Raw genomic sequence first — 23,934 nt, 5'->3', positions numbered from 1 at the left:
GTTAGTTTTTGTTAGGGAAAACTATTATTATATTGATTCACGTCTAAAAACTGAATCTTAAGTTAATTTTTGGTTTAACGAGGATCATCCTTTTAAAGAGATTGAGTTGAGTTTTGCCAGTGGTGTAGCAGTACCTGAATCTATAGGTAAATAATTGGAAAAATATCGAAAAATTTTAGCTTAAACAAAAATTTTCTAAGCACCTTGAGAAAACAGTAGATTATTTCCCATTGTTTCGTGTTTAAAATTGAAGATTTATAATCTTTTTAAATAATTAAGATGTATTCTTACGTATTTAATGGTATCATTAAAATTATTTTTACTATAATAATTTTGTAGACCTTATATCTTGAGAAAAAACAAATCTGTCTATACCACATCAAAATATTTATAGAAATATGTTTGATATGTTTGATGTATGATTCTATAGAGATCCCATGCATAGAAACTCATATGTCAAATATGACAAATAGCGTTTTATTTACTTTTGTTGTTTTTACTTTTTTGTTTATTACTTTTGCTATGATTCCATATAAGTTAATCAGTCATTCTTCAGTATTACCTACCGTACTCCTTTGTGATATGAACATGAAGCAAAATCAGCTCAAGGATTTTTTTTTACCGAAAGAACGCGACTTTTACTAGTCAACGATTTTATCAACGTTTTATGTGTTTGTCATATTTAACAACTTACACAGCTGCTAGATAATATAATAATAATATAGTGGCTCTACTTCGGTAAAAATTAATGTGCAGCAGGTGGGATTGATATTTTCGTAGAGAAGGAAATGATTTTCCGCGTATGCTTATATATTTTACCTCCCATTAATCTGCACTTTGTTCCTTGCTATTTCTGAACAGCGATTACACAAACACACTTAACTCGTTTTTCCAGGATTTTTAACGAGATATAGGCATTTTTTGAGAAAATACCACGTTTAGAATTAAGGTGAATAAATTCCTATTCCCGTCTGTCGTGGTTAACATTTAACGCATCAAAATTTTTTCGCGTTTCACTCCATATTTATTAGTTGACAAGTAAAAATTTAGTTCGTCCGATCCAGATTCAGGGGAGCTATTGATTCTTGATGCTTCAGATACTGTTAGCTTTTTCTTTTTCGGTTTCATCAAAAAAAAATTCGTAGTGTTACTGTTCTGTCTGTCTGTTAACCATTTTTCTTTTAATGTTAAATTTCTAATAAAATAACATTTAAATCCTGATAGAACGATTATCCTGTAACCAGTAGTTTCTCTAATACACTCCCGGGGTACAATGTAACTCAAAATTATGAAGACTCCTCCAAACGATAGACCGTTTTTACCCATAATCCGGTATTTAACTTTGGTAAATTTATATGTCGGTCTAACCGCAGGCCAACCTCTTTGTATTGTACTACCAAAGAAATTGTGCATTTATTGCTTTGACGTTTTAAGTAATTTAACCTATCCCAACCCAGGTTTATTCTGCATTAAGTAGGTCTGGCCTGAGATGGACCGTAACGAATATTTGTAGACACTTTACATTTTTATTTGAAACGTAAATGGACCGTTTTAAATGTGATTAAGCTTTGATGCTTTGAAGCTTTGTGTAGTATTTTCGAATAAGAAGAAGTGTTTATTTTAACATCAAGTGATATTTATCGTTCTTAAGAGTTTAATTTAAATTGCAATGTATTCGTATATATTACGGAGGTATTTGAATGTGATCCTTCGAGGCTGTTTTCACTAAATAGTTCAAAGGGCAAGGATAAGTACCTGTGCTTTATTTATCTTACAAGTAAGTTTGAAAATAATCATTTTTGTCTGGTGTGCCTATCGATTAACACCATTCTTCACCTTGTATTTTTGTGTCTTCCACATAGTTCTTCGATTTGTAAACAACAACAGTCTTTTTTAAGACTATATATTATAATCGCGATAAATAAAGGTACGTCATAAGAATACGGATAAATATTTATTAGAATCTTACAATTAAACATTTTTTGAAGGTTCCTGTTTTTTAACACTTGAAAATGTGGAGACCGTGGAATGAAGCAGAGGCTTCCTTGTTAGAAGAAGACATAGAAAACAACGCAGAATTTTAAGATTTAGTGGTAGTCGAACCTAATAAAAATTTAGAAGACGAACTACCTCAGCAAATAAAAAAACGAACCCAGTTGTATTCGAATGCTAAAAAAATTGTTTCAAATGTTTACAATTTTATAAGACATTCAGCAGGGAAAGTAGGAGCAGCAATTAAATACAAGTAACATAGAACCTGAGAAATTGTTGCTTTATACTAATTTTTGTATGTACATGTTTCAAGAATTGTTCGGCGAAAAAGATTGAAAACATACTTATATCCCGCTTGTTAGTGCAGGTAAATAAATTCCTAGGACGGTACTGGAATGGTTAAGGGTTAGGGTCTGCTCGGCAGGGTGTTCTATAAGAGGTTGCTGTTTTGGAGTAATAAAGAGTAGGCAAAGTTAATGACGAGGTCGGTTGTAAAAGCACTATAATTTTGGGCTACCTATAACCCTCAAAAAATAGATTCACTATTCCACAATGATGTCCCAGAAACGTACTTCGGTACTTTGTGCACACAAAAGCTGAAAGCTGACGGATTGGTATAGAGTTTCATCGGTGAGATTCTACATCAAAGTAATCACTATCGTTACTGGACTCGTCCCCCACGTTAATAATTCATTCTGTCACTAGTCGAATTCTGTAAACAATTTCTTCTTCTATGTTCTACACATTTTTTCCTACTTCTACTTCACTTCTAATTAATTATATTTCGCCAGAACTTAATTTCAGTAAGGTGTTGTTTCTTCTTAAACTGGGTTTTCGCTGTCCCCATATCAGTTCTATCGGATTAAAATTGCAGTGATATGGTGGAAGACGGACAACAGAATCCCCGTTTCTTGACCAAATTGTCCACATTATACTTTTTATCAACGTACCCGTCTTAAGAACTTCCTTTCTTGACGTTATCATGGCTATCAAACCAGGTAAATATATGATGAGGACGTTTTTAGCATGAATTTCTTGGATTTCTCTCAAATATCTTGTCCTCCACTCCGAAATTCTGCTTGATTCCATCAAAACTTGTCTTTTATTGACGGTTTTGTAATAAAAACCAAATCTTCGTACGTCATAATACGGCACGCAAAATCTCTTGGCAACAGTCAATGTTCAAAACACTAAGCAACTCTTCAAGTAAAGATAAAAAAAATGTTCAGAAAAGCAACTTTATTTGGTTAATTAATTGTAATATTGAAATAATATGCATTAACGCATAACAAAGATATTGAAACCCATCCTTCTATGGTGGTGGCTGGATTGCACATATGTGGCAGCTTGTAAAAATTTATTCAATTTTTTTTGTTACGGACGGCCAGCCTAGAAAAGTAAGTCAAATTTCCTTTGTAATCGATACCGACAACCAATGATCTCAACACCATTATTACTTTTCTTTCTACTATAAAAAATGTGTTAAATCTTTTGAATTGATCAAGTATTTGAAAGTGGATTGTTGGAAAGTTTTGATTTTTGATAATACCGAGCTGCACTTGTAAAACAGTTCCTTCAGGTATGCTGACCTAAATTATTATTATTTGAAATTTAGAAGTTTTTACCAGACAACACCACAGTACGAAATATACTTAAAATTCTTCAAATGCTTTTAAGTCACTGAGAACCCATTAAGTGAAAATAGTGGTTGAAAATATTCTGTTTTGAAGAATTAACATTTCTTCTCACTACATCTTATCATCGTAGAACTGTATCCATTTCGGCATATCTAAAAAAATATTTTCTTATAGGTATTTCAATAAATCTATAGGAGAAGAATACCTACAAGAAAATATATATTTTATGTATCGCAACAGTTGAGGTCGTAGTTAGTGGGCAAAAACATTTAAACAAATGTTGACATCCCAATTTTCGATTTGGGAAAAAATTGCATCTAAAAATTAAAAAATAATAGTTCAAGACTTAAGCAACAAAAACAAAAAACACAATTCTTTCATATCTATATATTGATAATACAGTGCAGAAACTGTTTTTTTCAAATGCGGCAACGCTGCAAGACGCTTGAAAGTTGGTGACGCTTTAAAAGCGAATAAGCATATGGAAAACGGATATACCAGCGGCGCCCTAATGTTTTAGCTACAGCTACATGGCGGTCTTTGGAATAGATATATGATAATGACGTTCAAAGCATGTTTCCTGCTGTATATATCAACGCAACCTCAAATGTCATCAATTGTTATATATGTCACTTATACAAAATTAGAATATTTTGAAGAAAATTTCCAGACATTTTATTTTACATTGACCACTTCTTTAGGGATATGACAATTTTTTCGAACAAGCGACCGTCAAAATTAATATTTAAAGAAAGAACGAATTGATATAATTGTTTGTGGATTTTTGATTCTTTGAAATAAGCGTGAAATTTAAAGTTACAATCGGATAGCCAGAAAAATATCCACAGTACTAAAGCTGCCCTTATTAGTATTTCTAAGAATCCTTCCTTGGACTTTTAGATTGCCCTTTCCAACCTTTATTTACTTTATATTAATTTATAATTTATGTTAATTGATAATTAGTAATAAGATTGAATTCAATGTTTTAATCCGATGATGAGATAAAAATTTTGATGGGTTTTACCATATCTCAGGGTTTGTCCTGTGCCTTCTAAAATACCCGAAAATACGAAAGTTTTTGATATTTTGATTTCAAAAAAACTGTGGCGCAATTAGAATATTTTATATTTGCTTAAAACGACTTTATTAATTATACCAATGGAGTGAAGAAGCTATGCGGATCCCGTTAGTCAAAAATGAGTTCTCGGGGTTTAGTTACGCGAGCCACAATCGAGGAACAGTTCTTCGCGTAGATGGTTTCAGTGCGTACGGCCCAGTGAAATCGGTTAACGGCATTTTTGTGTTGTGACACGTTAAGTTGGATTTAAAAGAGAACGATGATCAAGTGGTTTATTTTGTTTGTAAGTATTGAATATCCAACTTTGTGCCTCAATTTTTGCATGGCAAGAAGTGAGTAGATTGGTAGTTTTTTTGTATTTAATCGACTTTAGAAAAAGAGTTACTCTTCGAATCAGAAAGGGATGTTTTAAGTTAATATCTGTGGATTTTGTGTTGTTTTTGGCACAATAATCAGAAAAATAAATGTTATTTAAATGACCTTCAAAATTGTGGTGTTTGAAATTTAATATCTTGCTGGTTTTTTAATGCCTTCGTTTCAATGTTATTATGTTACAAAAATTTAAGCCTTTAAGTATTTTAAGTTCTTAAGTCATGTGCAATGAATTCTGGCATATGTTTTTTTTTAATTAATCTGCGGTTTTATCTACAATCATAATTTATTCATTTTAAACATTTTATGGCGATCTTTCAAGTCGTTTTTCCACCAATAGTCGATTTTATATGGCGCAAAAAAAAAAAGGTTTCCAGATTAATGTCTTAGATTTTTTTTCATAAAAACTTCTGCAGGTTGTGCAACGTCTTTTGGATTTTTCCTGCCTTTCAGACAGCGCTCTGAAAAAGCCAGTAACAGTTTTGGCCAAACTTTAGCGAGACGGAGTCAATACCGGATGCAGGAAAAATCCAAAAGTGTACTTAGAGTGTTATAGAAATAAACTATAAATATATATAAAAACTAAATATTAAAAATTTAAATATATCATCAAGAGAATGCGTTTACCGGGTGATCGAAGGTTAGACGTTTACAGAGATCTGAAAATAGATTTTTTTTTAAATTCGGGTCTCTGGATTTTCAGGTCTGGTCTATCGAACGATGCCGCGTTGCCTTTTTTTAGCAATAACATTGTTATCTTAAATAACATACCTTATTTCTAATTAAATTTTTAGATTTACTGCTTTTTTTTTTAAATATTTTTGCTCAATACTATCCTATGCCTATTTAAAATTAACTGTCTAAAAGATGATAAAACGTCCCTTCAAATTATGTAGAATAGTGGTATCCCTAAGTTGTGCGGTTTTCGGAACAATTGACATAATTCATAAAAATCATAAAAAATGTTGACATATTTATATTAGTTCACTATGGCACGCCATGTTGTTGATCAATTCCATTACTGCTTATTGGCAGATTCCAAAACTATAGAGCTTTTTCCGATGTTTAGATTATATTTATTTAATAAATTAATAAATCAATTTAATTTCTCTAAATAATATCACAATCACGTAATGATTTCATTTGTAAACTGTTTCATAGCATAAGCATTGAACATGCTAAATCAAGTCATGACATCAAATCTGCGATATTCTAATCGGGATTTAATAAACTGATAATATCCTGGAATAATTTTTATCATAGCTCAACGACAAATTGTAACAAGAATATTCAGAAAATTCGACGAAATATATATTTAAAAGGCAAACACAACATTACTTGCGAGGTATTATGGTTCTAAACTTAAGATAACCCCAAACTGTCCATGTCCAAAGTGTCCATGTTTTGCAACAAATCATTATTTTCACATTAAACTTTGGCAGCTCACAAATATTTAAAATAATAAATGAGCAACTATTGTTAAACAACATGGCGTTCCATAGCTAATTATAATATATCAAGAAATTGGTTTTAGAATTACTGCAATTATTTTGAAAACTTTAATAGGTGATATACCACGATTTAAAATCATTTTCATTTTCATGGAAATTTAAATAATTTATTAATAATAAAATTTTGACCATTTTTGTATGTTACGACAAGATCATTAATTTTAAAATCCCTATATACCGCAAGCAAATTTTCCATAATATATTTTCTGGTTTATTAACGACTAAAGCAAACCGAAAAATTGAGAAGCTTATTGAATTTAGCATTCGGTAACAGTAAACAACAAAACCGCTATAATCTCAGATGTCGTGATCGGAGGGCACCATCAGAGAGGGACATGAAGACCGCAAGTAATAATAGTTAATAAAGCTAATTTCCTATGTTAAGATCAAACACATGTGAAAAAAAAGATGAACATTGTCGTTACTGTGTGTTAGTAGGAATGTTGTAATGTGGAAAATTGTGTTATAATTAACTTGTTGATATCGGAAAAACAAAACTTCAAGTCCAACAATGTATTGGGATTAACAAATAGTTTTTTATAGTGTACTAATTTTAAAATTCCAAACTTTAAGTGTAATAAAATCAATTCTTATTTTGAACATTTTACTGGACAAGCGGATAGGAAGGTCTCAACATATATATATATATATATATATATATATATATATATATATATATATATATATATATATATATATATATATATATATATATATATATATATATATATATATATATAATGTTTTGACACTATATTCCGGGATATCATCCGTTCGCTCGTTGAACTCCGACTGGAATCCTGCAAAACCTGCATCCGACTGGAATCCTGCAGACGTTTCGCCAAAATCTCACTTGGCATTTTCAATGCTCGCGCTCCGAAAACACTTCGAACACTTGTTTTATCTTTAAGAAGCTTGTTTTGTGAGTTACGTCATTATTATTAATTTTAAACGAACCTCTGTATGTAACATGAAATGAATGTAGGATTAGTAAATTGTGAGTTCAAATAGCAGCTACATTAATGTTTCAGTGGTTTGGAATTAAAAAAAATTAAGCGTAAGCTAGAAATGTTATATATATATATATATATATATATATATATATATATATATATATATATATATATATATATATATATATATATAAAAAAAAGATGTATTATGAGTCAACTGAAACTTTAATATCAAAGGTGTAAAAGTTCAAGCTGCCACTATTACTAATAAAAACCACTAGTCAAAATTAAAAAATGTTTAAAATTCATTTAAATTTACAACAGGGGAAATGTTTAGACTGCCTATAAGCACTGGAAGCAAATGTGCAAAAAGTTAGCTCATAAAGCTTTGATAAACAATTTCCAAAAAATAAAATATTATTTAAATCCATTAATCTTAGAACAGGCGATATCGAATATAATAAAGTGTAAGACGACGATCTCTCCAACTTCAGACTATTAGACTGACATCAGGTATCATTTCCTCATAACGACAAGTTACAGAAACGCGGCGATACCGACAAAGATCATTTCGATGTTTTCGTTTTCCTTATCTGGGTCAACAACGTTAACTACCATGTAACAGAAACCGTTTCCTGCTTCCTATATACACGTTACGTAGTTCCTCATATCGAAATAACTTACTTAGGGGTCAGGAAATCAGGAATCGAAATGTTATTTAACGGTTATCATGTTCTTTTGGGTTTGTGCGTGCGCGATTTTAGTAATCGCAGAATAAATTTCATTTCTTTGTTATTCGTGTAACACCTATAGAAAAACGCAATTTATCTGTTTAGAGTGATATAACTTCATTTAGCAATACAAAGAAATACCGAGCATTATGTAGGCTTAAACTTGTCCATTTTGATTTGTTCATCAAAACTGTGAATGGATTCAGCACTTGTAAATAAATACAAATGACACTAATAGATATTTGTGTTATTAGTTATTATGTGACTAGAGTTGAAAAAATAGAATGTCACATTATGTCACATTATGATCTACCATTGACCATTAAGAGAAAATTCCGCTAGTCGGTTTCTAAAATTGCATGTAGCAAAACTATCCTGCTACAATTTCCTATCATGCTACAGGCCCTTCATTGTCCATAAAAAGGTAAAGGTTTTTTTTTCTCGAAAACAAGTAGCTTAATTTTTTATAAATAATCTAAGAATGCACAAAAAAAGACTTGTTCTATTTAAATATTCAATGATGACAGTAGCATTTTAAAATTGGAACACCCTGTAGACAAAACAAGTAAATTTGGAAGAATCTCAGGTAGAATCTTAGCAATTTGGTATACATTTTTTATTGTAAAATTGGAAATAAATGTACTAAGAAGGAAATACGAAAATAAAAGAATTTGGTAGTTTAAATATGTTTCTTAGTCCACTTCTGATAATTAAATTTTGGTAGCTTCATGGTCTTATGCATCTAAATTTACAATTTTTATAATTCTTAGCCGACCCTGTATACGACATGTATAAAACTGATCGTTAAAGTAACAGTGATTTAAGGTTCTTGGAGATATTGAAAATGGTCCCCTTTTCAAGAATTACGCTACTATATTTAAAATGACGTGAGACAAAAACACCGCAAACTTTTGAAAAGCAAAATTTCCATTATTATTATAATTAGTTGAATATGTGGGTCAGCTCTTGTGATTCTCGTCTTAGCATTTTAAACCTTTGCATCGAGACGGCGGCATTCCAGGTATTAAATTAACATTAAAATCGCTATGTAAAATAAGCTGCTTTCGTAACTGTAATTCAAAGTTGAACTGTTAAATTTCATTAAAAGGCCAGCATAATTTGCCTGAATTATGCATCATTTTATCAGTAAAAAAGAAGCAGAAGGAAGGAAATACCAAAAATTCGACAATCTTAGACCTAAAGCGGTATGTTATGACATCAACCGGCAAATTTAAAAGATAAACGCTATTTGGATTTTAACCACCATTACGTAAATCTTCACGCCTCGACGATCAGCTAAGCAAATAATTTGGTAGCGGCAAGAACTAGATTACGTGTTATTCTAACAAAAAAGGAACACTTTACGGGGACTTGATCACTTTTCCTCCTTCTAATTTACTTCTTATACAGGTATATTGTTTGCCATACATTACGCAATTTGTAACCGAGTGTAAGCAAACATTTCACCAATAGTTAAGATATTTTTTTTTTAATTATTTTTATTGTCACTTTAAAATCTAAAGATTGTCTGTCCCCTTTACTGGATTAACAACGTTAGTTATATTAATGTATTTTTGGCTAATTGGAGTATTACGAAATGCTTATGAATATTAAGAAGAAAGAATGGTAACTGTGGGCGTGCTGCGTAGAGTGACCCTTTTGTACTATTGATGTTCTGTGGTTGGGCTATAAAACATCATGCCTATTAAGACTTCTATGTAAAAGCAATTCCTTTCATTTCTGACTACCACAACAATTGTAACGAAGTTGTACATAATGGTTTTGGCACTGGTATTGGCTTACACAAATTTTGCGTCACAAGATTGGGTAAACATTTTATTTTTCTTAGTGTATATGAGGCGAGATACACCCCGAACTAATGTTATGCTCAGTGATAGTAGAGGATTTTTTGAATACGTAGACGAACTTCATGACTTGCATTGGCTTAACGTGTTCGATAGTAGAATATTGCATTTATTAAGCTTCGTTACCTATAAAATAAGTAAAACTAAAACGCACAAATAAAAAACTTTTTGTACTGAAATATATCAACCTACCTAGAATTCATTTCCTACCTGGTTCCTTGAATTCTTCTTTTTTCAAACAACTAAATTTTTGTATTTAAGTTAATGGCCCATCAGCACTATTTTTGTTTAAAATATAGATGCTGAAAGCCCGATGATTTATTTATTCTTTACATTGTTCTTTTTTGTATTCTTCATGTATTATTTTGAGCTTTAGAACAATAAATATTGAACTGAGGTGGCTTTTACTTGATGAAAATCCATTTATCAAAATAAATAAGAACTAAAAGTTCAGATTTTCACGAAATTATATATTATGACATTATGACATGTCATAATATAGAATTTCGTGAAAATCTGAACTTTTAGTTCTTATTTATTTTTTTAACAATAAATATTTTATTATTATTATTTGTGACACCATCATTTTATTTTATTTTCAGGAGTAGCAGGACCTATGATTTTTATTTATTTATTATTTTTGTTCATGAATACATATAATTTTTGGGTATTTTTATTCTAGTTATAACAATTGTGAATTGACATTATGTGAAAAATATCCAGATAACCAAAATCTCCAAGCTTACAAAAAATGTAATAAATAGTGATAGAAGAATTTAAAAAATTTTGCATCGTTAGGGTTATAAAATTCTATTATTTCTAAATGTTACACACAGCGAACTATGTTTTTAATTTCCTTTATTTACTATTAGCATTTTCTTCATTAATAATTTGTTTTACAAAAACTTTGCAATTTTTTGTATTGAAATAACAATAACAATACAAAATGATTAGATACATCAAACACTGATTTCCAACCTCAAGCTAATTGACGTTTTTTTAGAGTCATAGTTCTTTAAAATGCAAAATTATAATTATATTAATATAATATATATAATAATATATATAATAAATTATAAAAATAAAATTGAAAATTAATTTAACGGTTTTTTCAGTTAAATTTTTAATGTTACTTTTTGATCGCACTCATGTTTATTATTCCAAATAATAATTACTGGGTATGTGGTATTCATATATTGTTACATTTCAGGAACTGTGCTTTTTAAATTCAGCGATTCAAAATGAAGAATCCAACGCGGAAGCAAACGAACCACCAGAAGGTTATTACGCATTCGTGGAGTCTCCAAATGCCGAACCACCTAGAGTACGCCCACCGCCATACTCTTACGCTCCGATCGACTGCAAAGAGGAGGAGAATAGGGGTAATCCCGTAGCAGATTTCAATCTTTGTGGCGATCTAAACTTGGGGGTGATACCTATGAATCCTATGGGACAGAACGTTCTTGGCTATCGTTATCCTTTGTGAGTATATCGTAGGATGTGGTTTCTATAGAATTTTCAATTCGATTCAAATCTAATCAAGCTTATTGAGGTAAAGTTGCAATATGAATAATTAATACAGTAAATGTAAATAAATACAGAAAAATGGCAAAGTCTAGCCTAGCAGAACTGCCTCTCAGACAAATAAGCTATATTAGATATATCTTATTATCCTACTAGGCTATAAAACCTTTGAATATAAAACTTCTTATTAATAATGTAGTTCCACCAAGAGAAGCGGATTCAATTTGCATTTGAATTTATTAATATTACAAACTATGGATTCATCACATGTTATATAATTTAGAAGCATTAAAGACGATAGTTCTCTGAACTAAAGCAGTACGAGGTGCAGGAATAGTGCTGTGTTGTTTTTGTCTTGTATTAATGTAATGTAAAGAAGACGAAGAAACCTCTTTAAGTTCAGAACTAACAAAACCAGATTGGGAATAAACAAAATAAAATTATCATATTTCATTTAGTACTAATCAATTTGAGACTAATCAATTTTTGTTAAAGAAAAAATCCAAAATTCGTTCCCAGGAAATTCAATTTTCATTTAAGCCTACATTTTATTAAGATGAAACAAACATTAATTAAAAACACTCAAACTTTCTTAACGTGACAAACTCTGTACAATTACAGGAACATGGCCAAGGCAAATATTCGATATAGTACTGTTTCATACCCATGGACTAAAAAACATTTGCTCAGTTTGAATTCCATTGGTAACAATTATGTTGCGGCGGTATCTGAGCTTATTTTGAGAAAATACTGCGGAAAAATATCATTGTCGAGTTGACGAAATGTTAGCGGCCACGTTGGATATTGAGCGTCGCAAGATAGTATCGGTTGAACGCGAATTTTGAAATTACTCCCTTCTTAACATTTTTGGATGTTGGGTTAAAAGGTGCCTGTATCATTATCGTAGGCAATCGTAGCAATATGGGTCAATCTTAAGTGGAGTCGGCAATTAAAAATTTCAGTGATTTTGTAGACAAACGCTGATAGTCTAGTTTTATGTTAGGGATTACTTTAAAGCAATACATTTTAATAATACACAGTTTTGTCAATATTTCATGTTCCATTCTTGGATTGGTTGCTTATTTCAATAATTTTGAGTCCTAATTTTTGAACGAAAAAAAAAATTAATCAGAGAATACTAATTAAGTTCAATGCATTCTTCAAATAAATGTTTTCAAGTTATATGAACTAGTTGTAGTAGTAGTAACAAAATAAGTAACTTTTCTTTTTACAAAAAAAAATGCACTTATACCATCTTACAATGATAAGTGGCGAATAGCGTGCCATATCATCTCACTCAAGAAAATTAGGAAAAATAATGCAAAGTTGTTTTCAACACCTACAGAATAAAATACTTGGTTTATATAAATGGTGATTATTTGGAAATTAATTTAATTAAACAATTTTTCTTTCTTTCAGCATGCTGATTAGAAACATGACACTAAAATATTTCAGCAAAACCTTGCCTATTTTGAAAATGGACAATACGTTGCCTAAAGTGGCTCAGTTCCAAGAAGATCTTGTTTCACAAAATTCGTAAGTATATTATTTTCGCAGAGAATTAAAATTATTCATATCGATTAACCAATTTCTGCGAAAAATTCAACTTTATAATACTCGGAAAACAGTAACCCTGCTGTCATAAATTATGAAGTGTATAGAAAGTCACCATCTAAAGTCTGATACGATTTAAGGAAAGACCCGGGCAAGCTGTAAGAATGAAATATAGCCGAATTTTGCTTAGAATTTAATTATTTGGGGTTTTGTTAGGAAAGTTACTAAACAATATTTATTTATTTATGTATGTATTTTTGTTTAAATCTAAAATAAAATTACAAATTATTAAATTATTTAAAATTATTCACATAATATATCAGTATCACTATCATCGCCTGTTCTAATTATTATTTGTTCTATATTATTTGCGATATACGATTGTTCTGCTTTTTCTATATGTTTAACAGAATTTGACCAACTTTGTGGAGGGATGTTAAAAACTTCGGTTTCTATAAGTTTGAGGGCATTGGAGTTAATACGGGGTTTGGGTTTGGTGCCAAACATGATCAATTGGATTAAATATACAGTGGTAAGGTGGAAGCCTTAAAACTGTATGCCCTAGATTATTTGCATAATTATCACAGACGTATTCGTTTTGTAGGTTCAAACTTTGTAGAACCTCAATTAATTGCGTTTTGGTATAATCTTCGTGAAAATAAATGTCGTTGTTATACATGTAGTTTTGGATTGTTGCTTTTGTGTCACATGAAGAAGGGGTTTAAATCAACTGTCTACTGTGATAACTTGCATTGTCCATTACAATTACCCTATTAGGAGGAATGTTTGGAACTAGTTTGTTTTTAAACCAACTTTCAAATAAATCAGCGGTGGTGTCTTCATAGTAATCCAGAGAAGAATCTTTAATATTTTTCGCAGACAGAGAAAGTCCATTTGGAATCCAACCATCTTTAGAGCCAGCATGCAAAACAGTTATTCTTTTACCTCTTTTTGATGGCGCGTTTGTTTTACACTTATCAGTTAAGGCAACCCAACCCTTTTCCGTGGTATCATAAGGTGTCAGGTTTCATCCAACTAAATAATTGGCCTTTGTTGTTCTCTGAAAATCCTAATTTTTTCTAGATATTCCAGTCGCCATTTCGGAATTCTAAAAGATTCCATTAAAACTTGCCTTTTGTCAATTTTTGCACGCTTTGTTCCTCGCATAACTGGTAAATTTTACGCCGTATTATATCTTGATCACTTTCATCTACACTCGAGAAAATGTCAGCATCGCTTCTTTTTTTTCCTCGCTGAAATGGGATTATTCACAATTTTCCATACAGTTGATGTTGAAATTTTCGTCAATGTGGCCGTTTCGTCTAAAGATGCTTGCTTGCTGGCACCACGTTTAATGAGAGTCAAATAAACATTGTTTATAACTTCCTTAGTCTCAATAGAATAGTGTTTTCTACATTTGGGCGGAAGCATCTCCTGAGATACACTAGACCCGCACATATTTTGCATAATTCGCACACGATTCAACACGCGCTGTATTACACACGAAATAAGAATGATTACTAATAAACTTAAACTAAGTAGTATACCAAACCAAAGAATATTAAACACAGGTAGTTATAAAATTATTTTCTATTACGGACCACAATTTTACCTAAATTTAAACTCCGAAACTTTAGGTAATAATCTTGTTGCATTGTAAGTTAATGACCACCCTTGGATAATCCCATTCAAAAGCAATTGGTCACTTTCTTATATCTATGAACAATTCCCTTTTTAACGTTGTCATGAGCAGTAGCATTATTCTATTAAGAATTGGCACTGCTTTTAGCGTTGGAGAAAATTAGAAGAAATTAGAATAGAATGTGTGGTGAATAATATTCAGATATAAAAACATCTTAGCTACAAAATGCAAATTACCATTTAATATAGGGTGTCTGGCAAAAACGTAATAAATTGCCTAGGTAAATATTTCATACTGGTTACATTACACATCATCTGGAATCCTATTACATCAGATCCAAGAGGATGAATGGCGAAACGTCAACAAGTTGCATTCATCAACTGACGCAGGAGGGATTCAGGTGACGTGTGAAGAATATTACAGTAGCTCATGGAAGGTTTTTTTTCTTGAGCCTTGCGAACTCATGAACTGTAAAATATTTTATCTCTTTTTTAGTTTTTTTAATAATAATTTTTTAATAATAATTACACGGGTTTCTCTATACTTCTCAAAGTTTTTCAGTAATATTCGTTTCCATTGAATAATTGAAAGGTCATGGAAAACATCTTGCGAGAACATGTTTTAATGAAATATGTACCTGTTTTTCTCCAATAAATTGCAAGAACAATTTTAAAAAACTATTCGGAAATATGTATTTTCCTACTCCCTTCTCTAAAATACCTGATTATACTCCGATTGACCGTGCGGAAAGTGTCTATTTGCGTCAGTTTCGTTACCTAGAGGTGCGAACCACTTCGGATATTTTCGGGATATTACCCATGGATTTGGGAGCTATCCGATGTTTTGGGAGATATTACTCGCGATTGTCAATTCTGACAGTCATGTAATGAATTCGTGCAAAAAAGTAATGGTCGTAGAAAAAATGTAATATGCTACACTTTTGGTAAACCTTTTAAGTAACCCGTCTATTAAGCCCTCGCTCCACTGCGCTCCGCTCGCTCCAAAATAATACTCGTGAGTCAAATGATATTTAAAAAACTTGTTGCATAATATAAAAATTTATGCATAATTGAAAGTATTCTTAAATTTTTTTAAAAAACTTTTGGATTCCTCCTGCGTCGGTTTTTGCTGAGTCGAACTTGCTAACATTTCGCCAATCATCCTGTTGGATTCTTCAGAGCTGAAACTGACTCGAATTTTACTCTGTACCTGCTTACATATTGTTTGAGGGGGCCGCAGCTAAATAAGGGGCACAAACACCGTCTCGGATGACGGACTCCCATATTGACCTGAGTGGCGGCTAAGATTGTTAAGTTGTTTATAGATCTCTATAGACTCTCGGATTTTTCGTTGGCAGAATTGATTATATGCCAGAATTTTAGTTTTATCGAATAAAATTTTATGTTCGGTTTCGTGATTGTGTTCGGCAACTGCTGATGAGTTTATTTGTTTTAGTCTTAAGTATTACAGAAGGCTGTGGAAGTTTCTTTGAAAAATATTCTTAAAATGTTTATCTTTTGATTTATTATGCACTTTTTTTTTCAAAACAGTGATAAATACATTAGATATAATATTTTGCCACACCATTCTGTCATGTTGTATATTAGTTCGTCCATATCCAGCAACATGTTTTTCCTTAGAATAATATCGTTGCCAAACAACGATAGAAGTGATCGGGTCGGAAGAAGCGTAAAGACCATCGATTCGAACGCAACGACAACTCAAACTCCCCCAGAAAGACAACCAAAAAAGTTCTGCGACCAGGGCGGCGTATTCTGCATGCTTTACAAAGCCATCAACGGGGAAACTTCAACTGCTACCCAAACAGTCTCATCTCATCAGTTACCGATCGAAAGGAGAGATGAAAATGTACAGCTGAGGTATGAGGGACCGCCAACCCCTTGTCCCGCCAAAGTAGAATATGCAACCCCCGTTTTCGCTAAGAACTATCAAGGAATTTGGAGATACGTCGTTCAAATACCTTACGAGGGATACTTCACGCAAACAGTGGAAGTTACTAGGTATGAATTTGTCAAGCACCCTTAAACGGAACTTTTATCGCAAAGGTCGTTTCAGATGTTTGCAATCAAGATGTCACTATTTGGATGGAGGATGTTTATCTTCGCCCAGGTGGTCGAGTCTTTTAGTGGCCGAAATTTACTACCCGGATACGGTTCTGAGCAACAGTGATACGATCAACCCTCAAAGAAATCCGGTACCCGCTTCACAACCGCCCTCCGTTCAAGATTTTCAGGTACCGTTTTGAACAAATATTTTCGTTCAGTGTTTTTTCGAATACAGGCTGAAAAAAAACAGATTCTTTAGTTTTATTTCTGTTTTGGAGACATTTCGGCGCAATATTTGGTGATGATTGTTATTTGATCCACCTTTGCCGATAATTATTATCTGAATCCATACAGATTCAAGTGACATCATAAACTATTCTCTGTGTGGAAAAAATTAAAAAAATATGTTAGACAGTCCCCTTTGACATAATCTAATTGGAACACCAACCATAATTTCCGGATGGATATTAATAATTAATAAATAACATGAACTTTTGGATATGTCTGATTTTGACTAAACTATGGATGTTGGATGGATGTTGCTGATTTTCGATCATTCTTATATATCTAATGGATAAGAGAATGACGTGTTCTCATTGTTTAATTGTTAAAAATTGTGTATTGTTAAATATAGTAATCTAACTTTTTAAAAACTCTGATAAAACGCATTTGAAAATTCAAAATAATGAAGTAATAGCACTTTTACCGAATATATTTAGCGTGTGACGCAAGAATTTACCATTTAATGTTTATTACGTAAAACTAATATTAAACCATTATAGAGTATTTGAGAAAAATGACAATTTTGATGCCCGGCATAAACTTACTGCAATAAAATATTGCTAAATAATTTCAACTACTTACGTTAGGATGTTTTCGAAGACTATTTTCGTGAAATGATAAAATAACTTAAGGTTGATCAGTAGTAGTTAGGCTAACGACTAGAACTTCAGGAAAACAAGGCATTATCGACTGCTTAACCACTAAAAATATTAAATTTGGAGATAATTTGGTAAAGAAGGAACTATTCCATATAGCTACATCATTGGGAACTGAATCCTATAGAACTTATATGGTCGCATACGAAAGGTTTTGTAGCAAAACACAACATGGCAAGAAAAATAAAAGACCTTAAATTACTGACGATCAAGCCAATGAGCAAGTGCTACCCGAAAACTGTCGAAAAGCAGTTTAGCATGTTATTAAGCAAGAGGAGAAAGTGTGGGATATTGACTACGCATATAAAAACAGCATTTAATTAATTAATTATTTTTTCAAGTTATATTTTCACTCTTCTATTAAGTAAATAATCAGTTTAAATATTTCTTGGTGTAAGAGGCGATCATATTTTTTAAAATACATTTTTAAATCATGATAATAAGTTTATATATTTCATTTCTATCGATTATTTGATTATTTCCATTTAAATTTAAAATAAAATATAATAATTTTAATGCACGTATGTGCAAAAAAAACGCACCATTAAGTAACAATTAGCTATTCTAATTAAAAAATTATGTTTTATTGTAGACACTAATATTATGCTGTACTCGGGCCAGATGGAAAGCACATCGTTTTTAAAGAGGTTTTTAATTATTGACATCCCTAAAAAAATGTTTTTTAAAAGCGTTTGGCAGTTCTTGGCACCCAAAATCGTAATTAGCAAAAATGTAAAAAAAGTTTTTGTATTAGAAATATCTTGAAATATTAAAATTTGCAGCTTTTAAAGATTTTAAAAAATGGGAAGAAATAAGTGCATTTACTGTTAATTGTTTTTTACTTATATGCATAATTTTTAAATAAGTTTATGTCACAAAACCTAAATATAACATAAGATATACGGTTTACTAGTATTCCAAGTGTTTTTCAGCGTATCAACAAAAAAGCGCGTTCAAAAATGTTATCCCTTATTCCATTTTAATTTAATTTAAAGCATAAAAATTTATCTATTTTGAACCATAGTTTGTTATTTATTAATTCCGGAAAATAATAAAATTATCTATATGCGTCGAGCTCTTGATTATAACGACCAGGAGAGACGACTCTTTCTCAGATGACGAAGTATATCGTTTGTCTTTAATAAATTAATTTCTGTTTAGTGCATTTTTGTATAATGTTTAATCAAAAATTACTATGTAAATAATTAATACTCAGTACTGTGTGTCGAATTTTTATTCTCTTGAAATAAAGTTTCTTTTTTAAGACTATCCCACAGTGTCGCTTATGGCACACGATTATCAGTCTTGGTGAATTGTTAGTATTAAACAAAACCATAAATTGACACAACTCCGGGTGGTACTACGGCACTACCTGCACTTGATAAATAGAAAGAATTAATTTTGCAATGCCAAACAATCGAAGTCTATTCTATATGCATACGTAAAGAGATTTTATTTCTCTTAACATTTAAAAAATGCCAAGAGTGTCCTTAATGGATCAAAGTGTTATACTAATATATATTGAAAGAAGAGATCCATCCACTTTCTAAGGCTCTAGGTATGTCAACTTAACATTGTGCGGGTTTGCAGGTACTCTAGTTTAGAATTGCAGAATACGTATAGAAATTATCAGAACTGAGTCCAATCAAATGTTTGTTGTAATTTTTTCCCCCGCACTTTATTACTCAGTATATGTAAAAAAATTGACCCCCTACCCTAAGGCAGGGTAAAATTTTCTAAATGTAAAGGAAGGACCCCAATTGTCAGCAAATATCGCAGCGATATTTTTTCAGAGCCAAGCCACTGATTTAAATTAAACAGATCTCTCGCTTTCATTTCCAGAGAAAATGTTCGTTTGCAGCCTCGTACATGGGTTGCTGCAGGGGAAACTAGAAAGTGTTAAATATACATTTTTCTCCAATTTATTGGATTCATTTCTTGATGGAAATGTATCCACAAAGGTTAGCTTTTTTTCTACTTTAATCGAAATTTACAACCTTTCATTTCTTAATGAAAATGTGTCCCCAAAGGTTAGCTTTCGTTCCTAGTAAAAATCTTCTCTTGCACTCCCGTACGGAAGTTGCCATAGGGTGAAACAAAAAATATTAAATATTTTTTCTACTTTAATCGAAAACACTTTACGTGAAACGAAAGCTGATCTTTGGGGACACATTTTCATTAAGGAATCAAAGTGTGTAAATTTCGATTAAAGTAGAAATAAAAATATTTAACACTTTTTTGTTTCACCATTTAGCAAGTCCAGTATGGCAGTACAAGAGAATATTTTTACTCAAAACGAAAGCTAACATTTGTGGACATATTTTCATATCGGAAATGAAAGTGTGTAAATTTGGATTGAATTAGAAAGAATATATATTTATAACTTTTTAGTTTCACCCTATAGCAACCCCTGAATGGAGTTGCAACCGAACATTTTCTCTGGATACGAAAGCGAGAGATCTAATTAATTTAAATCAGTTGCTTCCAAAACTGGTTTGGAAATCTCTGCCGTTGCTAGTTGTTCCCCTCTTTCCGTAATTTTGACTGCCAAGTTTTAGCTGCTAACTTCACACCGGTATAATTATATATGCACACTACTTTATAGATATACCTGAGTACAAGTGACCTAAACTACCTCATTGACATAATTCAATTAATTTAAGTGGCATTTTCTATCCATAAAACCTTGCTAATTAACTTTACTATATTGGCTCGTATCGTTGAATGTTTCCTGGGCGCAAACGTGATAATAATTAATTGGATTCTCTCTGTTTGATCGATAACATGGTATATTTAAAAATAAGATAATATTAAACGACCTTTGTCCCGTGTTATCCAAATTTTGGTATGAAAATTCTAAAATATCCATTGGTATTAGCTTAAAAATTGCTATTCTCATTTATAGAGGGGACAATTTTTTCCATTTGAGACTACAAAATTGTAACTACGCTGTTGATAAAACTCACGTTACACACAAAAGAGGCTAGGAATGTTGCAGTATATTCGGGTATTTCGATACCCCAAAATAAAGTCTTTGAACCCACTTAAATATACAAGAAACGGTTCTCAGAGAATTTGTTTCACAAATATTAGTGCAATAATTATATTTCAAAATAAATAGTACTCAAAAATGCGACTTTTCTTTGTCTTCAATGTAGCTATATAAAAACATTCTTGGGTGAGATATTTTTACCTATTTTTAAAGTTTAACATAACTTATATCATAAAATTTAGATAAATTGCAATGGTAGCTTTTAAAAATCCAGTATTTCAGGTTTTACACACCTCGAATCGTTCCTAAAATACGATCATACTAACTTGCATACAATAGAAAGACGAGTTCAGCGAATGAAAGTAATATGACAGCAGCGTTACTACAGGTAGTTTATTAGAATAATAATACATCATTATAATTTTAGGGGTGGTCAGATAATTGACATGTTAATTATTATAAGATCAAGTAAATAAAAAATATGAAGATGGATAAATTGCAATAAATATTATTAATTAAAAAAAAAAACAATTATTTTCAATGCAACTTCATTTGTAAGTTTTGGTCATCATCTTCCGAGTAGTCAGATAAACCATAGTCGTTGGAGTCCAGAGAAATAATAAAGGGCTCTACGGTGTTTTCTAGCATATTATCAGTTTCCCACGTTCTTTCTTCTATTTCAATCACTTACATCTTACTACGCACTTACTTCATTTTTCACAATTCACTGTCTTTATTCACTCTTGCAAGAGGGTTTTAACTTCCTTCGTATTAAAAATGCCTTATATCCCTCATTTACTCAAGTTGCGTCCAGATAACAGATATTCCTATTTTTCCTTCGAAATCCATTTGCCAGCAACAAATTCAGAAACATTAGTCATTTTCAAGAACGAGCTTTGCCAACAACTGTCGGAAAATAATTTTAACCACTAATTAAAAGCACAGGTAGGTCGATAGGTGCGATCCTATGCCAATGGAATACGCTTAACGCACCCAATTTTTATAGTGTTAAGAAACAGAGCTTAGCAACCATTTTTATTTTTAAGCAGCATTTAGTTTAAAAACCAGTCTGTTTTATTATTTCAGAAGCATTTTCTTAGTTGGCACTTTCACAACGAATTTATTGATTGTTCCATTGTAGAATTACCAACAATACTTGCAAAAGAGAGCGGGAATCCCACCTGGTCAATACGAATCATCTACAACGCCACGACCGACTCACTGCGACGGCGTCGACGCATTGGGTTGCTTTCAAGTTCGGCTTTACTTCGATTGGTTCTTGATTCCTGGTTCCTGCAAATGCTGGAGACCAGACTACTTCAACAAGTATGTGAGGAGAAAACCCGGCAATCAAGACCTTTGAATTGGATTTAATTTTGAGACTGATTTAGCCAAATATAAGAAATAACTAAAGGTTTATTTAGCTAAACCCACGACTTGAAAGATATTAGTTTTCCCGTGGAGGTAAGCGAAAGTGAATTAACAACTGCCAAAGCTTTATCATCTTGAATTTATTTTTCAACAGGTCCTCAAAAAATTGTGTTTTATTTCGTCATATTTATGTAAAATAACATTACCATGAAATGATGCTTTTGGATACCAAAGAAAATAATATAAAAAAATGTTATTTTCTTTGATGATATTAATTTTGAGGCAATTCATTATCCTAATGTAAATATATATTATAATAAGTTATTGTTTCTATTTTTGGTTGCAGTTTCGTCAGTGTAAAAACATATACTTATATTTTAGATAATATTTTGTTATTATTTATTCAATAATTAGTAAATGACTGTTAGAGTATTTACTTAATATTTATATCTCAGATTTATTAATAAAATATATGCAAAATTAATGCTAATGTTCAATTTTGTTAACCGGCCAATGTATATTGCAATCGCGTTTCAATAATCCCGATCTTGACTATTCTGGTCAGGTAGCGACGTCATTGTCTCTTATATTCAGCTGGAACATGATCAATTAAAAAATTCTAGCAGCAGGGTTGTTAGATTTACAACTTTTATGGAATGCCCTATTTAGTTTTAGAAGTTTATGGATATATTTAAGTGTTCCGGTACCCTTTAATTAATTAATAGAAACAAAATTTTGATATTATGACACGCTATAAATTCGACATGCGCAATTCATTTCCATAATAATAAATAAGTATTTTCGTTCCATTTAAAATAACAAAATTATGACGTAGGACGTAAAAATGATAAATCTGACACCATTGTTGTTAGCAGTTTTGAACTCACAGTTATTAAATTTTATCGTTCAACTTTGGCAGTTTTGGAGCGTTCCAGCACTCTTTATTAATCCAGTATTATTTAATAGAGAATATGTCGTATTAGGAAAGTTGGAAAGAGAAATATGTCCATGATGTACAATGCGTGGACAAGACCAGCCCGTGAAGTCCACCTTTCTACACATTCACGCTCTGTGTGATGTATGAAAGCACAATTCTGTCCTTCTTCATAGAGAGCACTTGTTGGTAACAAGCAGTCAACATTTCATTCGCCCCTAGAACCGCCTTATTATTGTACCTCTGTGAGGTGATGAGGTAAATTTAGTAGAGATTTGAGCCCTCAATTACACACAGATCTTTCACTCAGAAGGACCGAGGAGAGACCGTATAAGTCCGGCTGATTAACCCTAAGATACTTAAATATTCTCGTTTTATTAAGTTACGACTGTTAACCTTTCCTTAGCACCCACCTCCACCTCTTCGCAGCCATTACCAATTACCAATCCGGGTTTCCCTGTAGGAACGGTCTTCGCTTTTTTAACCGAATTTATCAAACTTATTAATAGGTCAATCATATAGCTATGTGGCCCTAGTAGGGAAGCGATATTTTTGTAGAGATGGCGCATACCTCTAAATTTCACCCTCTAACTTGCACTTTGCGTCATTTTCTTTCTAAACATCGATGTTCATACACTTAACTCTTTTTTATGAAATATTATACTAGATATGGGCATATTGTGTCGTAAAAATGTCACATGAAAACTGAAAACTGTCGGCGGCCATGTTGATTATTGAACGCCGCTAGGTCTTGCAGGTTGCTTTGAAATGGTT

General features: G+C 31.7%; 1 protein-coding gene across 1 annotated transcript; it reads left to right on the top strand.

Moving 5' to 3' along the window:
* Positions 1–4,885: 4,885 nt before the first annotated feature.
* On the top strand, positions 4,886–22,574 carry LOC132703809 (uncharacterized). The gene is made up of 6 exons (XM_060673296.1): positions 4,886–4,990; positions 11,350–11,621; positions 13,083–13,199; positions 16,500–16,880; positions 16,936–17,113; positions 21,997–22,574. Exons 1-6 carry the CDS (start codon positions 4,967–4,969, stop codon positions 22,216–22,218), a joined length of 1,194 nt encoding a protein of 397 aa, XP_060529279.1. The 5' UTR covers positions 4,886–4,966; the 3' UTR covers positions 22,219–22,574.
* Positions 22,575–23,934: the final 1,360 nt, after the last annotated feature.

Source organism: Cylas formicarius, unplaced genomic scaffold, assembly GCF_029955315.1.
Source record: "Cylas formicarius isolate icCylForm1 unplaced genomic scaffold, icCylForm1.1 PGA_scaffold_10__41_contigs__length_53128322, whole genome shotgun sequence".
Lineage (NCBI taxonomy): Eukaryota > Metazoa > Arthropoda > Insecta > Coleoptera > Brentidae > Cylas > Cylas formicarius.
This window is presented reverse-complemented; position numbering and strand designations above follow the sequence as displayed.